This window comes from Brachyhypopomus gauderio, unplaced genomic scaffold (assembly GCF_052324685.1).
Source record: "Brachyhypopomus gauderio isolate BG-103 unplaced genomic scaffold, BGAUD_0.2 sc465, whole genome shotgun sequence".
NCBI lineage: Eukaryota > Metazoa > Chordata > Actinopteri > Gymnotiformes > Hypopomidae > Brachyhypopomus > Brachyhypopomus gauderio.
The window spans coordinates 30,836-46,944 of NW_027507286.1; the positions used below are offsets into that span (position 1 = coordinate 30,836).

Below are 16,109 nucleotides of genomic sequence, written 5' to 3' on the forward strand. Positions count from 1 at the left end.
TGGTCTGTAGATATTGCAAATGTACACTGTATAATAACTACATTAAGCATGCTCACCAGCACGAGCTTTTTAAAATTTTAGTGAACTGGATGGAGAGAACATTGATGTGTGGAAGAAATATGAGTATTTGCAATATCTGGTATGGCGACGGACGGGGGGTGGGGGGCAGCTGGTGTACGAGAGGTGATGCCAAATATAGTAAAATCCATAATAGTAAAAAATACCAAAATTAAAGCCAAATACCAAAATTAAAGCAATACTGAAAAGTGGCCACCCTATATACAACCAGCTTTGTTCACTCACACTGTTTTTCAGTGTTCTGCAGGTACCACACACAAACACACATCACATGCATCTTGTGCTGTCCATATTTTATTAAGAAGTGAACAATATTCATTGAACCATTGAACATAGAGATACTAAACATAATACATGTCAGACATGACATTCAGACACTGTCCGACTCAGAGATAAAAACAAAAAGATTTTAACTTGGAGGGGTGCGAGTAAGAAGAGTAGTCCATTGAAACGCAGAGTGCGGATTCGTTTCCTTCTCACTTTAGACCCGCGGGGACGCTAGCGAATGATCCAGGAGGAGCGAGTAACTAGTCGCTACTGTGGAGTACACAAATATTTATGATGCTTTAGTTACTTTTCTGCAATCTCCAACAATGTACTGTGTGTACCGGGGCATGCAAGGGTTAAAAGTATTGTCCGAAGATGAATGTGAGGTCCCAGTATCGCTTTGGGGGCGGGTCAAGGAAATCGAAAGCGAACGGTGGGTTAAGAGCAGTAAACGTGTATGCGTGCTCTCCAGCCATATAGAGAGAACAAACGAGTATTTATGTGTTTTCAAACGAGAGAAAGTCTGTATTTGTGAGCACCAGCGTTCAGAGTGAGACGAGCAGGTCTGAGGGCTCTTTAAACTAGACTCCGGTGCGTATTGAGTCAGGACTGGTCTCGGGGAAAATTCAGCTGTTGCGTAGCGCACGAAATGGCGGACGTGCCCACCTTTGTGTAGCAAGAAGAGTGCGTGAGGCCTTTTCTGCAACGTGCATGTGGCGGAGGATACGGCGTTGCCGCGGGGGAAGGCTGCTGGTTTGTTTTTTTGTGCACTTTCCTGCGTGTCCGTGTGCGCGCGTTTGGGCTGGCGTTAGCTGCAGGTTGAGTGGGAGCCGTGTTCACGCACAACGCGAGGGATTGCGGCCGCGTCTGCCGTCCGGCTGCAGTGGGGAAGCGCCACACAGAGACTCAGCGTGTTCCTGGTCTTCAGAGACTGTTTCTCCGTGTCAGACTGTTGCCGTGTACCCTGCCATCCAGACGACATCCTCTCAGCAGTTCGCCTCCTCAGTTGAAGGGAAGTGATTTATCTTGTATTTGTTTGTCTTTCCTGGGTATTTTATTTATGAGGCTACGTTAAGAAAGAGTATTTTGCCTCGTGATCAGAGACTGTGATCAGAGACTGAGATCCACGTGACCGTTCGTAGACTCTTTCTCTCAAACTGTGGACTGCCAAATACACCCAGAGTGGGAGTGCAGAAATAATATTGTGGATTATTTACTGCTGTTGTTGTCATTTGTTTCATTTAATTCCAGAGGAACACCCAGATTTATATATGTTTTAAATGAATAAACTATGTTAATAATTGTTCAAATTATAGTTGTTTAAGTATAGTCACTGTTTGAGTTATATTGTGTGTATGTGTTGGATGCCCAACAGGGTATTTACTGTGTTACTGATATACCTACCTTGGAGTGGGGGCGTCTCACCTGTCCTGTCCTGATCTAGGGAGGGGGAAAGGGGGGTTAACAAACCTGTAGCCATTCACAGTGTGGTTAACACCAATCCTTCGGGCCGCCACCGTGTCAGGGTCTACCGAAGCCCACCTCACCATTTCAGGCAGTGGCTCACCTTACATCTATTTATTGGGGAAGTTAGAAGCCATAGTGTAGAACAGGGCAGGCTACCCATACTTAAACAAATAAGCACTGAGGCTAATTGTACTGGAGGGTGGGGACCCAGATCCTTCCGCTCTCCCGTCGTCCAAGGTGAGGTTGCTGCTACTACCCCCACAAAACGGGGCTTGACACCCCGTTACAATTGGCGTCACGAACAGGATAGTCAGTAGGTGCATTTCAAGTAGGCTGCAGCTGTTGGTTACAGATCTGTCAATCTTAAGATGGCTGAGCTTGAACAGTTAAAGAGAGAGTTTGAGGAGATGCAGCGAAGGCTGGCTGAGCAGTCTGGAGCTTTGCAGCAAGCTAGAGAGGAGCAGAGAGAGGCACTCTCCCTGGCCAAGGCTGTTATAGATCAGCAAGCTGCTGCCCAGAGGAGTCCAACTGCTGTGTATATCCCTCGGGATCGCAAGCTGCCAGAGTTTAGTGGGAGCTTGACAAAGCCAGGTGACATGAGCATTGAGGAATGGGTGGCAGCGATGAAGTCTGCATTTAAAGTCATGAAGGTTACAGATGAGGATTGTATTGAACTAGTCAGGCAGCAATTAAAGGATGAAGCCAAAATGACAGTGAAGTTTATGCTGAAAGGAGAGGAGGAGAGTGTTGATGAAATATTCTCCACCCTTTTGAGAGCTTATGGGGACAAGGTGCCTATAGGCACAAGACTGAAGGAGTTCTATGATCGGATACAGATGCCTGGTGAGACTATCCGCTCTTACGCATACGATCTGCAAGAGAAGCTTAGTCGAGTCCTCAGTAGGGATTCCAAGCGTGTACCTGATGCTGATGCTGTGCTCAAAGAACAACTGGTACTGGGCTTAAGGGATGACTTCTTGAGGCGTGAGATGAAAAGGAGGGTAAAGGACGAGGAAGATTTAACTTTTGCCCAACTGATGCAAGCCGCTATTACCTGGTCTGAGGAGGAGGAGGTGCCAGCATCAAGTGGCACAAGGAGTAGCTCCCGTTCTAGAGGCGTTGTGAATGCTGCTGCTGCAACTGCAGGTGCTTCCCCAACACTAACTCTTGAGATGCTACATGAGGCTATAGAAAAGATAGCTGCACGTCAGGAAGAGTTGTACGAAGTTGTTCACAGCCAAGAGAAAGCAAAGCTTCAGCAAAAGAGGCCAAGGAAGCTGCCTCTGAAAGATAGCGAAGGAAGGTATGTTTGCTATACATGCAGAGAGCCAGGCCATACCAGTCGTTACTGCCCCCGTAGCGAAGAAGTAAAAAATCATGCTGCCCAACCTAAACAGGGGGAAGCAACAGGTGAAGCTGCGGTCAGGAGCCCGCAAGTTAGACAGAACAGTCAAGACTCTTCAGTAGTCTGGAGTAGGACAGGTAAGACAGTCTCACAGAAAGTGCCTAGCACGCTTAGAGAAAATGCATTTGGGGACTGCTTAACCATTGAAGTTAAGATAGCTGGTGTGAAGACAAACTGCCTCTTAGACACTGGATCAGAGGTTACTACAATAACAGAGTCTCACTTCAAACGATATTTTGAAGGAGAGGAACTGATGCTGTCATCAGCTAGCTGGGTAAAGCTTACCGCCGCAAATGGGTTAGACATACCTGTTCTTGGATGCCTGGAGGCAGACATTGAGTGCATGGGGAGGACGCTTTATGGGAAGTGTGTGTTTGTGCTAACAGACACCAGTCCAGATGTAGCAGACATGAAGGGGCTCTCTGGCATCATTGGAATGAATGTGATAAGTGGACTTCGAGACCTTTTCATTACAGGAGGTGGATTAAAGCCGATGGATAAGCACAGCCGACACACGGGGGAGGCGAGTGTACGACATGTGCTCGCCAGAGTTGAGAAAGAATCGCAGATTATTGGCCCTGGTGGCAAGATTGGCTTTGTTAGAGTGGCTGGAAGAGGTGCAGTTACTATTCCACCCTTTAGTGAGAAGGTACTAGAAGGCCGCTGCAGAGTGCCACCCAAGGTAAAGTGCCAAGTATTGGTGGAGCCTACACCTAGAGCAGGTATTCCGAAGGGGCTTATGGTCGCAAACGTGTTAGCCAAGACAGAAGGGGGCAGAGTGCCTGTGAGAGTGTTGAACTCGAGTGAGAGGCCCATAAGATTAAAACCCAGGGCCATGGTGGCATCAGTACATAAACCACAGGAGGTGCTACCAAGACGAATGGTGGAGCTTGAGGAGAGCAACGGGGCTGTACATGTAAAGGTGGTTGAACAGGGTGACAGTCACCCCCAGGAGTGTGATGCAAATCACATGCCTATTCCAGTCCAGGTGAACTCCGATGCCCTTACTCCATTGCAGTATAAGGAACTTTTAAACTTGCTTGAGAAGTACAAGGATGTGTTCTCGAAAGGTGACCACGACTACGGTTATACTACGGCTGTGACGCATAGTATTCCCACAGGTGATGCCCCACCCGTTAAACAGAGGCACCGGCGGGTCCCACCTCACATGTTCCAGGAATTTAAGAAACATGTGCAAAGCCTTGTTGACCAGGGGGTCCTGAGAGAGAGTTCCAGTCCATGGGCATCCCCCGCAGTTATAGTTGTCAAAAAGGACGGGACAGTACGATTCTGTTGTGATTATAGAAGGCTGAATTTGGTCACATGTAAAGACGCATACCCCCTTCCACGAGTGGAGGAGTCACTCGACGCCCTAGGAAATGCTCAGCTGTTCTCGACACTGGATCTGACAGCAGGATATTTCCAGGTGGCAGTTTGTGAGGAAGACAGAGAGAAGACTGCTGTTACAACACCATTTGGGCTCTTTGAGTGGTGTCGTATGCCGTTTGGCCTCTGCAATGCCCCAGCCACTTTCCAACGACTTATGGGGGTGGTGCTGGGTGACCTTGCTTTTGACACATTGCTGGTGTACCTTGATGACATCATCATTTTTTCAAAGGACTTTGAAAGTCACTGTGAGCGACTAGAACTTGTACTCACTCGTCTAAGGCACCATGGGTTGAAGCTGAAACCTAGCAAGTGCTTCCTCTTCCGCTCAGAAGTGAAGTTCCTGGGGCATGTGATTTCTGCCGAAGGAGTCCAAGTAGATGATGAAAAGGTCAGGGCCCTGCACACATGGCCTACTCCAAGGACAGTGAAGGAAGTGAGACAGGTGCTAGGGTTCATGGGCTATTATAGACGCTTCGTACCCAATTTTTCACATTTAGCCAGGCCATTGTATGACTTGTTGGGAGGAGTGAAGGCCAGGGAGAGAGCTCCTGGACCAATCACCTGGAGTGGGGAATGCCAGAGAGCATTTGATAGTCTCAAGCAGTGCCTAATGTCTCCACCAGTGCTTGCCTACCCAGACTTAACACTACCTTTCACACTTACCACTGATGGGAGTCTACAGGGCATAGGGGCTGTGCTTAGCCAAAAGCAGGGGGGGACAGAGCGGGTAATAGCCTACGCAAGCCGGGGCCTACGGGGGTCAGAAAAGAATGACAAAAACTATAGTGCATTCAAATTAGAGTTGCTAGCACTTAAGTGGGCCATAACGGAGAAGTTCAGGGACTACCTGATGTTCACAAAGTTCACTGTCGTCACAGATCACAATCCACTACGATATTTGGGGACGGCCAATTTGGGGGCTGTCGAGCAGAGATGGGTAGCTCAGTTGGCAGAGTATGATTTTGATGTTCACTATAAACCAGGGAGACAAAACACCAACGCCGATGCCCTGTCAAGGATTCCTTCCCAAGAAGAGCCTGAAGTGACTGATGTGGACAAAGACTTCATACAGATTAAGACAGAGGAAGTGCGTGCATGTTTATGGCCTGCCACAGAGGGGATGAGGAATGAGTCCGCTGTACAGGCTGCCGTTAAAGCTTCAGTTAAGAGGGGGGCCTGTGGATATAGCTGGAGTGAGATCGAAGAACTGCAAAGAGAAGACCCTGTCATCCAACTAATCTATGGTGCTGTGCTGAGTGAGAAGAAGCCTAGCCCTACTGAACAACGCGCTATGAGCTTGAAACAGAAGAAACTGTGTAGACAGTTTGACAGGTTGAGACTGCGCCAAGGGGTGTTGTTTCGTTGTATATGCCACCCAAGAGATGGAGAGGATGTATGGCAATTGATTGTACCAGAGTCATTGCAAAGAAGGGTTTACGAAAGTCATCACGAACATGGCGGGCACTTCGGTGAGAGGAGTACCCTGCAAATGATGAGACAGAGTTACTACTGGCCAACCATGACTTCGGACGTCCAGAGCTGGATCACACAGTGCAGGAGATGTGCACTGGCGAAGGACGTATTTCCAAGGATTCGTGCACCCATGACGTGTAGTAAAGTCAGTGTTCCACTGGAAGTGCTTGCAATGGATTACACCCTGCTGGAGAGATCCAAAGGTGGTTATGAGAATGTGTTGGTGCTCACAGATATGTTCACTAGATTTACCATTGCAGTACCAACCAAGAACCAAACAGCCCACACAACAGCTAAAGCCCTCCTGAAGCACTGGTTTGTTCATTATGGCTGCCCTGCTCGATTACACTCAGACCAGGGACGGAATTTTGAGTCCAGCGTAATCAAGGAAATTTGTGGCGTTTATGGTATAGCGAAGAGCCGTACAAGCCCGTATCATCCACAAGGGAACTCTCAGTGCGAGAGATTCAACCGGACGATGCACGACATGTTACGGACCTTGCCTCCGGAAAAGAAGAGGGATTGGAAAGAACATCTTCCCGAATTAGTAATGGCATATAACAGTCATGTCCATTCCTCCACGGGTTATTCGCCTTTCTACCTCATGTTTGGCAGAGATGCAAGGTTGCCCTTGGATGTGCTTGGAGGAAAGGATTTAGAAAATAGTGACATTGACAATCTGGATGACTGGGTAAAGGATCACCATGAGCGGATGAGGACTGCTGTAGAGGTTGCAAGAGCGGCCACACAGGGAGCCTCTAAAAGGCGAAAGAGAGCCTACGATCGTAGGTCTTATGGTGCCCTTGTTAGACCCGGTGACCGGGTGCTCCTGAGGAACCACAAACCTAGGGGCAGAAATAAGATACAGGATAAATGGGAAGCACAGCCATACATTGTCTTGAAGCAAAATCACACAGATACACCAGTGTTTACCATACAGCCTGAAAAGGGAGGGCCCACTAAAGTCGTTCATAGGGATCAACTCAGGCACTGCACATTCCAGTCTCCCACTAAAAGAACCCTACCTGACCATAAGCATAGGGATTCTGAACATTCCGATTCAGATCACGCCGATGTTATTTACATACCAGGAACTAGGCAAACACCTGACACTTACGCAGAAAGGGATCAGGGAGTAGCACTAGAGGGACACCATTCAGCTGGGGATGTAGATGCAGATACAGGGACAGAAGGGGGATCTGAAGATGCTGATGAGTCAGATACAGGGAGTGACCATGTTGGCACGTTGAGGCGCTCAGACAGGCAGGGCAGGGGCATGCTTCCTTGGAGGTACAGGAACGATTATGTTTTGAAATAAATGATGTTAAATGTACGATATCCTTGGTTGAAGAAAACGAGTTTGTTGTTTGAATGTAAAAAAAAAAAAAAATGTTTGAAGTTATGGCTTCCACACCTGAAGTGTAACTATTGTTCACATCTATCTGTTTTGTTTGTATTTCAGAGATGAGGCCTGCTGGAGGATGGTCGCTGGTATGGCAGGGTTTAGCAGGGGGGAATGTGGAGTACACAAATATTTATGATGCTTTAGTTACTTTTCTGCAATCTCCAACAATGTACTGTGTGTACCGGGGCATGCAAGGGTTAAAAGTATTGTCCGAAGATGAATGTGAGGTCCCAGTATCGCTTTGGGGGCGGGTCAAGGAAATCGAAAGCGAACGGTGGGTTAAGAGCAGTAAACGTGTATGCGTGCTCTCCAGCCATATAGAGAGAACAAACGAGTATTTATGTGTTTTCAAACGAGAGAAAGTCTGTATTTGTGAGCACCAGCGTTCAGAGTGAGACGAGCAGGTCTGAGGGCTCTTTAAACTAGACTCCGGTGCGTATTGAGTCAGGACTGGTCTCGGGGAAAATTCAGCTGTTGCGTAGCGCACGAAATGGCGGACGTGCCCACCTTTGTGTAGCAAGAAGAGTGCGTGAGGCCTTTTCTGCAACGTGCATGTGGCGGAGGATACGGCGTTGCCGCGGGGGAAGGCTGCTGGTTTGTTTTTTTGTGCACTTTCCTGCGTGTCCGTGTGCGCGCGTTTGGGCTGGCGTTAGCTGCAGGTTGAGTGGGAGCCGTGTTCACGCACAACGCGAGGGATTGCGGCCGCGTCTGCCGTCCGGCTGCAGTGGGGAAGCGCCACACAGAGACTCAGCGTGTTCCTGGTCTTCAGAGACTGTTTCTCCGTGTCAGACTGTTGCCGTGTACCCTGCCATCCAGACGACATCCTCTCAGCAGTTCGCCTCCTCAGTTGAAGGGAAGTGATTTATCTTGTATTTGTTTGTCTTTCCTGGGTATTTTATTTATGAGGCTACGTTAAGAAAGAGTATTTTGCCTCGTGATCAGAGACTGTGATCAGAGACTGAGATCCACGTGACCGTTCGTAGACTCTTTCTCTCAAACTGTGGACTGCCAAATACACCCAGAGTGGGAGTGCAGAAATAATATTGTGGATTATTTACTGCTGTTGTTGTCATTTGTTTCATTTAATTCCAGAGGAACACCCAGATTTATATATGTTTTAAATGAATAAACTATGTTAATAATTGTTCAAATTATAGTTGTTTAAGTATAGTCACTGTTTGAGTTATATTGTGTGTATGTGTTGGATGCCCAACAGGGTATTTACTGTGTTACTGATATACCTACCTTGGAGTGGGGGCGTCTCACCTGTCCTGTCCTGATCTAGGGAGGGGGAAAGGGGGGTTAACAAACCTGTAGCCATTCACAGTGTGGTTAACACCAATCCTTCGGGCCGCCACCGTGTCAGGGTCTACCGAAGCCCACCTCACCATTTCAGGCAGTGGCTCACCTTACATCTATTTATTGGGGAAGTTAGAAGCCATAGTGTAGAACAGGGCAGGCTACCCATACTTAAACAAATAAGCACTGAGGCTAATTGTACTGGAGGGTGGGGACCCAGATCCTTCCGCTCTCCCGTCGTCCAAGGTGAGGTTGCTGCTACTACCCCCACAAAACGGGGCTTGACACCCCGTTACAATTGGCGTCACGAACAGGATAGTCAGTAGGTGCATTTCAAGTAGGCTGCAGCTGTTGGTTACAGATCTGTCAATCTTAAGATGGCTGAGCTTGAACAGTTAAAGAGAGAGTTTGAGGAGATGCAGCGAAGGCTGGCTGAGCAGTCTGGAGCTTTGCAGCAAGCTAGAGAGGAGCAGAGAGAGGCACTCTCCCTGGCCAAGGCTGTTATAGATCAGCAAGCTGCTGCCCAGAGGAGTCCAACTGCTGTGTATATCCCTCGGGATCGCAAGCTGCCAGAGTTTAGTGGGAGCTTGACAAAGCCAGGTGACATGAGCATTGAGGAATGGGTGGCAGCGATGAAGTCTGCATTTAAAGTCATGAAGGTTACAGATGAGGATTGTATTGAACTAGTCAGGCAGCAATTAAAGGATGAAGCCAAAATGACAGTGAAGTTTATGCTGAAAGGAGAGGAGGAGAGTGTTGATGAAATATTCTCCACCCTTTTGAGAGCTTATGGGGACAAGGTGCCTATAGGCACAAGACTGAAGGAGTTCTATGATCGGATACAGATGCCTGGTGAGACTATCCGCTCTTACGCATACGATCTGCAAGAGAAGCTTAGTCGAGTCCTCAGTAGGGATTCCAAGCGTGTACCTGATGCTGATGCTGTGCTCAAAGAACAACTGGTACTGGGCTTAAGGGATGACTTCTTGAGGCGTGAGATGAAAAGGAGGGTAAAGGACGAGGAAGATTTAACTTTTGCCCAACTGATGCAAGCCGCTATTACCTGGTCTGAGGAGGAGGAGGTGCCAGCATCAAGTGGCACAAGGAGTAGCTCCCGTTCTAGAGGCGTTGTGAATGCTGCTGCTGCAACTGCAGGTGCTTCCCCAACACTAACTCTTGAGATGCTACATGAGGCTATAGAAAAGATAGCTGCACGTCAGGAAGAGTTGTACGAAGTTGTTCACAGCCAAGAGAAAGCAAAGCTTCAGCAAAAGAGGCCAAGGAAGCTGCCTCTGAAAGATAGCGAAGGAAGGTATGTTTGCTATACATGCAGAGAGCCAGGCCATACCAGTCGTTACTGCCCCCGTAGCGAAGAAGTAAAAAATCATGCTGCCCAACCTAAACAGGGGGAAGCAACAGGTGAAGCTGCGGTCAGGAGCCCGCAAGTTAGACAGAACAGTCAAGACTCTTCAGTAGTCTGGAGTAGGACAGGTAAGACAGTCTCACAGAAAGTGCCTAGCACGCTTAGAGAAAATGCATTTGGGGACTGCTTAACCATTGAAGTTAAGATAGCTGGTGTGAAGACAAACTGCCTCTTAGACACTGGATCAGAGGTTACTACAATAACAGAGTCTCACTTCAAACGATATTTTGAAGGAGAGGAACTGATGCTGTCATCAGCTAGCTGGGTAAAGCTTACCGCCGCAAATGGGTTAGACATACCTGTTCTTGGATGCCTGGAGGCAGACATTGAGTGCATGGGGAGGACGCTTTATGGGAAGTGTGTGTTTGTGCTAACAGACACCAGTCCAGATGTAGCAGACATGAAGGGGCTCTCTGGCATCATTGGAATGAATGTGATAAGTGGACTTCGAGACCTTTTCATTACAGGAGGTGGATTAAAGCCGATGGATAAGCACAGCCGACACACGGGGGAGGCGAGTGTACGACATGTGCTCGCCAGAGTTGAGAAAGAATCGCAGATTATTGGCCCTGGTGGCAAGATTGGCTTTGTTAGAGTGGCTGGAAGAGGTGCAGTTACTATTCCACCCTTTAGTGAGAAGGTACTAGAAGGCCGCTGCAGAGTGCCACCCAAGGTAAAGTGCCAAGTATTGGTGGAGCCTACACCTAGAGCAGGTATTCCGAAGGGGCTTATGGTCGCAAACGTGTTAGCCAAGACAGAAGGGGGCAGAGTGCCTGTGAGAGTGTTGAACTCGAGTGAGAGGCCCATAAGATTAAAACCCAGGGCCATGGTGGCATCAGTACATAAACCACAGGAGGTGCTACCAAGACGAATGGTGGAGCTTGAGGAGAGCAACGGGGCTGTACATGTAAAGGTGGTTGAACAGGGTGACAGTCACCCCCAGGAGTGTGATGCAAATCACATGCCTATTCCAGTCCAGGTGAACTCCGATGCCCTTACTCCATTGCAGTATAAGGAACTTTTAAACTTGCTTGAGAAGTACAAGGATGTGTTCTCGAAAGGTGACCACGACTACGGTTATACTACGGCTGTGACGCATAGTATTCCCACAGGTGATGCCCCACCCGTTAAACAGAGGCACCGGCGGGTCCCACCTCACATGTTCCAGGAATTTAAGAAACATGTGCAAAGCCTTGTTGACCAGGGGGTCCTGAGAGAGAGTTCCAGTCCATGGGCATCCCCCGCAGTTATAGTTGTCAAAAAGGACGGGACAGTACGATTCTGTTGTGATTATAGAAGGCTGAATTTGGTCACATGTAAAGACGCATACCCCCTTCCACGAGTGGAGGAGTCACTCGACGCCCTAGGAAATGCTCAGCTGTTCTCGACACTGGATCTGACAGCAGGATATTTCCAGGTGGCAGTTTGTGAGGAAGACAGAGAGAAGACTGCTGTTACAACACCATTTGGGCTCTTTGAGTGGTGTCGTATGCCGTTTGGCCTCTGCAATGCCCCAGCCACTTTCCAACGACTTATGGGGGTGGTGCTGGGTGACCTTGCTTTTGACACATTGCTGGTGTACCTTGATGACATCATCATTTTTTCAAAGGACTTTGAAAGTCACTGTGAGCGACTAGAACTTGTACTCACTCGTCTAAGGCACCATGGGTTGAAGCTGAAACCTAGCAAGTGCTTCCTCTTCCGCTCAGAAGTGAAGTTCCTGGGGCATGTGATTTCTGCCGAAGGAGTCCAAGTAGATGATGAAAAGGTCAGGGCCCTGCACACATGGCCTACTCCAAGGACAGTGAAGGAAGTGAGACAGGTGCTAGGGTTCATGGGCTATTATAGACGCTTCGTACCCAATTTTTCACATTTAGCCAGGCCATTGTATGACTTGTTGGGAGGAGTGAAGGCCAGGGAGAGAGCTCCTGGACCAATCACCTGGAGTGGGGAATGCCAGAGAGCATTTGATAGTCTCAAGCAGTGCCTAATGTCTCCACCAGTGCTTGCCTACCCAGACTTAACACTACCTTTCACACTTACCACTGATGGGAGTCTACAGGGCATAGGGGCTGTGCTTAGCCAAAAGCAGGGGGGGACAGAGCGGGTAATAGCCTACGCAAGCCGGGGCCTACGGGGGTCAGAAAAGAATGACAAAAACTATAGTGCATTCAAATTAGAGTTGCTAGCACTTAAGTGGGCCATAACGGAGAAGTTCAGGGACTACCTGATGTTCACAAAGTTCACTGTCGTCACAGATCACAATCCACTACGATATTTGGGGACGGCCAATTTGGGGGCTGTCGAGCAGAGATGGGTAGCTCAGTTGGCAGAGTATGATTTTGATGTTCACTATAAACCAGGGAGACAAAACACCAACGCCGATGCCCTGTCAAGGATTCCTTCCCAAGAAGAGCCTGAAGTGACTGATGTGGACAAAGACTTCATACAGATTAAGACAGAGGAAGTGCGTGCATGTTTATGGCCTGCCACAGAGGGGATGAGGAATGAGTCCGCTGTACAGGCTGCCGTTAAAGCTTCAGTTAAGAGGGGGGCCTGTGGATATAGCTGGAGTGAGATCGAAGAACTGCAAAGAGAAGACCCTGTCATCCAACTAATCTATGGTGCTGTGCTGAGTGAGAAGAAGCCTAGCCCTACTGAACAACGCGCTATGAGCTTGAAACAGAAGAAACTGTGTAGACAGTTTGACAGGTTGAGACTGCGCCAAGGGGTGTTGTTTCGTTGTATATGCCACCCAAGAGATGGAGAGGATGTATGGCAATTGATTGTACCAGAGTCATTGCAAAGAAGGGTTTACGAAAGTCATCACGAACATGGCGGGCACTTCGGTGAGAGGAGTACCCTGCAAATGATGAGACAGAGTTACTACTGGCCAACCATGACTTCGGACGTCCAGAGCTGGATCACACAGTGCAGGAGATGTGCACTGGCGAAGGACGTATTTCCAAGGATTCGTGCACCCATGACGTGTAGTAAAGTCAGTGTTCCACTGGAAGTGCTTGCAATGGATTACACCCTGCTGGAGAGATCCAAAGGTGGTTATGAGAATGTGTTGGTGCTCACAGATATGTTCACTAGATTTACCATTGCAGTACCAACCAAGAACCAAACAGCCCACACAACAGCTAAAGCCCTCCTGAAGCACTGGTTTGTTCATTATGGCTGCCCTGCTCGATTACACTCAGACCAGGGACGGAATTTTGAGTCCAGCGTAATCAAGGAAATTTGTGGCGTTTATGGTATAGCGAAGAGCCGTACAAGCCCGTATCATCCACAAGGGAACTCTCAGTGCGAGAGATTCAACCGGACGATGCACGACATGTTACGGACCTTGCCTCCGGAAAAGAAGAGGGATTGGAAAGAACATCTTCCCGAATTAGTAATGGCATATAACAGTCATGTCCATTCCTCCACGGGTTATTCGCCTTTCTACCTCATGTTTGGCAGAGATGCAAGGTTGCCCTTGGATGTGCTTGGAGGAAAGGATTTAGAAAATAGTGACATTGACAATCTGGATGACTGGGTAAAGGATCACCATGAGCGGATGAGGACTGCTGTAGAGGTTGCAAGAGCGGCCACACAGGGAGCCTCTAAAAGGCGAAAGAGAGCCTACGATCGTAGGTCTTATGGTGCCCTTGTTAGACCCGGTGACCGGGTGCTCCTGAGGAACCACAAACCTAGGGGCAGAAATAAGATACAGGATAAATGGGAAGCACAGCCATACATTGTCTTGAAGCAAAATCACACAGATACACCAGTGTTTACCATACAGCCTGAAAAGGGAGGGCCCACTAAAGTCGTTCATAGGGATCAACTCAGGCACTGCACATTCCAGTCTCCCACTAAAAGAACCCTACCTGACCATAAGCATAGGGATTCTGAACATTCCGATTCAGATCACGCCGATGTTATTTACATACCAGGAACTAGGCAAACACCTGACACTTACGCAGAAAGGGATCAGGGAGTAGCACTAGAGGGACACCATTCAGCTGGGGATGTAGATGCAGATACAGGGACAGAAGGGGGATCTGAAGATGCTGATGAGTCAGATACAGGGAGTGACCATGTTGGCACGTTGAGGCGCTCAGACAGGCAGGGCAGGGGCATGCTTCCTTGGAGGTACAGGAACGATTATGTTTTGAAATAAATGATGTTAAATGTACGATATCCTTGGTTGAAGAAAACGAGTTTGTTGTTTGAATGTAAAAAAAAAAAAAAATGTTTGAAGTTATGGCTTCCACACCTGAAGTGTAACTATTGTTCACATCTATCTGTTTTGTTTGTATTTCAGAGATGAGGCCTGCTGGAGGATGGTCGCTGGTATGGCAGGGTTTAGCAGGGGGGAATGTGGAGTACACAAATATTTATGATGCTTTAGTTACTTTTCTGCAATCTCCAACAATGTACTGTGTGTACCGGGGCATGCAAGGGTTAAAAGTATTGTCCGAAGATGAATGTGAGGTCCCAGTATCGCTTTGGGGGCGGGTCAAGGAAATCGAAAGCGAACGGTGGGTTAAGAGCAGTAAACGTGTATGCGTGCTCTCCAGCCATATAGAGAGAACAAACGAGTATTTATGTGTTTTCAAACGAGAGAAAGTCTGTATTTGTGAGCACCAGCGTTCAGAGTGAGACGAGCAGGTCTGAGGGCTCTTTAAACTAGACTCCGGTGCGTATTGAGTCAGGACTGGTCTCGGGGAAAATTCAGCTGTTGCGTAGCGCACGAAATGGCGGACGTGCCCACCTTTGTGTAGCAAGAAGAGTGCGTGAGGCCTTTTCTGCAACGTGCATGTGGCGGAGGATACGGCGTTGCCGCGGGGGAAGGCTGCTGGTTTGTTTTTTTGTGCACTTTCCTGCGTGTCCGTGTGCGCGCGTTTGGGCTGGCGTTAGCTGCAGGTTGAGTGGGAGCCGTGTTCACGCACAACGCGAGGGATTGCGGCCGCGTCTGCCGTCCGGCTGCAGTGGGGAAGCGCCACACAGAGACTCAGCGTGTTCCTGGTCTTCAGAGACTGTTTCTCCGTGTCAGACTGTTGCCGTGTACCCTGCCATCCAGACGACATCCTCTCAGCAGTTCGCCTCCTCAGTTGAAGGGAAGTGATTTATCTTGTATTTGTTTGTCTTTCCTGGGTATTTTATTTATGAGGCTACGTTAAGAAAGAGTATTTTGCCTCGTGATCAGAGACTGTGATCAGAGACTGAGATCCACGTGACCGTTCGTAGACTCTTTCTCTCAAACTGTGGACTGCCAAATACACCCAGAGTGGGAGTGCAGAAATAATATTGTGGATTATTTACTGCTGTTGTTGTCATTTGTTTCATTTAATTCCAGAGGAACACCCAGATTTATATATGTTTTAAATGAATAAACTATGTTAATAATTGTTCAAATTATAGTTGTTTAAGTATAGTCACTGTTTGAGTTATATTGTGTGTATGTGTTGGATGCCCAACAGGGTATTTACTGTGTTACTGATATACCTACCTTGGAGTGGGGGCGTCTCACCTGTCCTGTCCTGATCTAGGGAGGGGGAAAGGGGGGTTAACAAACCTGTAGCCATTCACAGTGTGGTTAACACCAATCCTTCGGGCCGCCACCGTGTCAGGGTCTACCGAAGCCCACCTCACCATTTCAGGCAGTGGCTCACCTTACATCTATTTATTGGGGAAGTTAGAAGCCATAGTGTAGAACAGGGCAGGCTACCCATACTTAAACAAATAAGCACTGAGGCTAATTGTACTGGAGGGTGGGGACCCAGATCCTTCCGCTCTCCCGTCGTCCAAGGTGAGGTTGCTGCTACTACCCCCACAAAACGGGGCTTGACACCCCGTTACACTACTATTGTGAATGTAGCAAAACGGTGACAGAAGCTACAGCAGCGATT

General features: G+C 48.3%; 1 protein-coding gene across 1 annotated transcript; it reads left to right on the top strand.

The window, feature by feature from the left end:
• Nucleotides 1-623: 623 nt before the first annotated feature.
• Nucleotides 624-15,561, top strand: LOC143506334 (uncharacterized). Its single transcript, XM_076996307.1, has 2 exons — nucleotides 624-7,391; nucleotides 9,125-15,561. The coding sequence occupies exons 1-2, from the start codon at nucleotides 2,181-2,183 to the stop codon at nucleotides 14,375-14,377; spliced, it is 10,464 nt and encodes a 3,487-aa protein (XP_076852422.1). The 5' UTR covers nucleotides 624-2,180; the 3' UTR covers nucleotides 14,378-15,561.
• The last annotated feature ends 548 nt before the right edge of the window (nucleotides 15,562-16,109 follow it).

Bases quoted from the DNA above. Each gene is read 5' to 3' on its own strand.
- LOC143506334 (XM_076996307.1), top strand. From the start codon at position 2,181: ATGGCTGAGCTTGAACAGTTAAAGAGAGAGTTTGAGGAGATGCAGCGA. The intron at 7,392-9,124 runs AAATAAATGATG...CATTTCAAGTAG, and splicing joins ACAGGAACGATTATGTTTTG to GCTGCAGCTGTTGGTTACAG.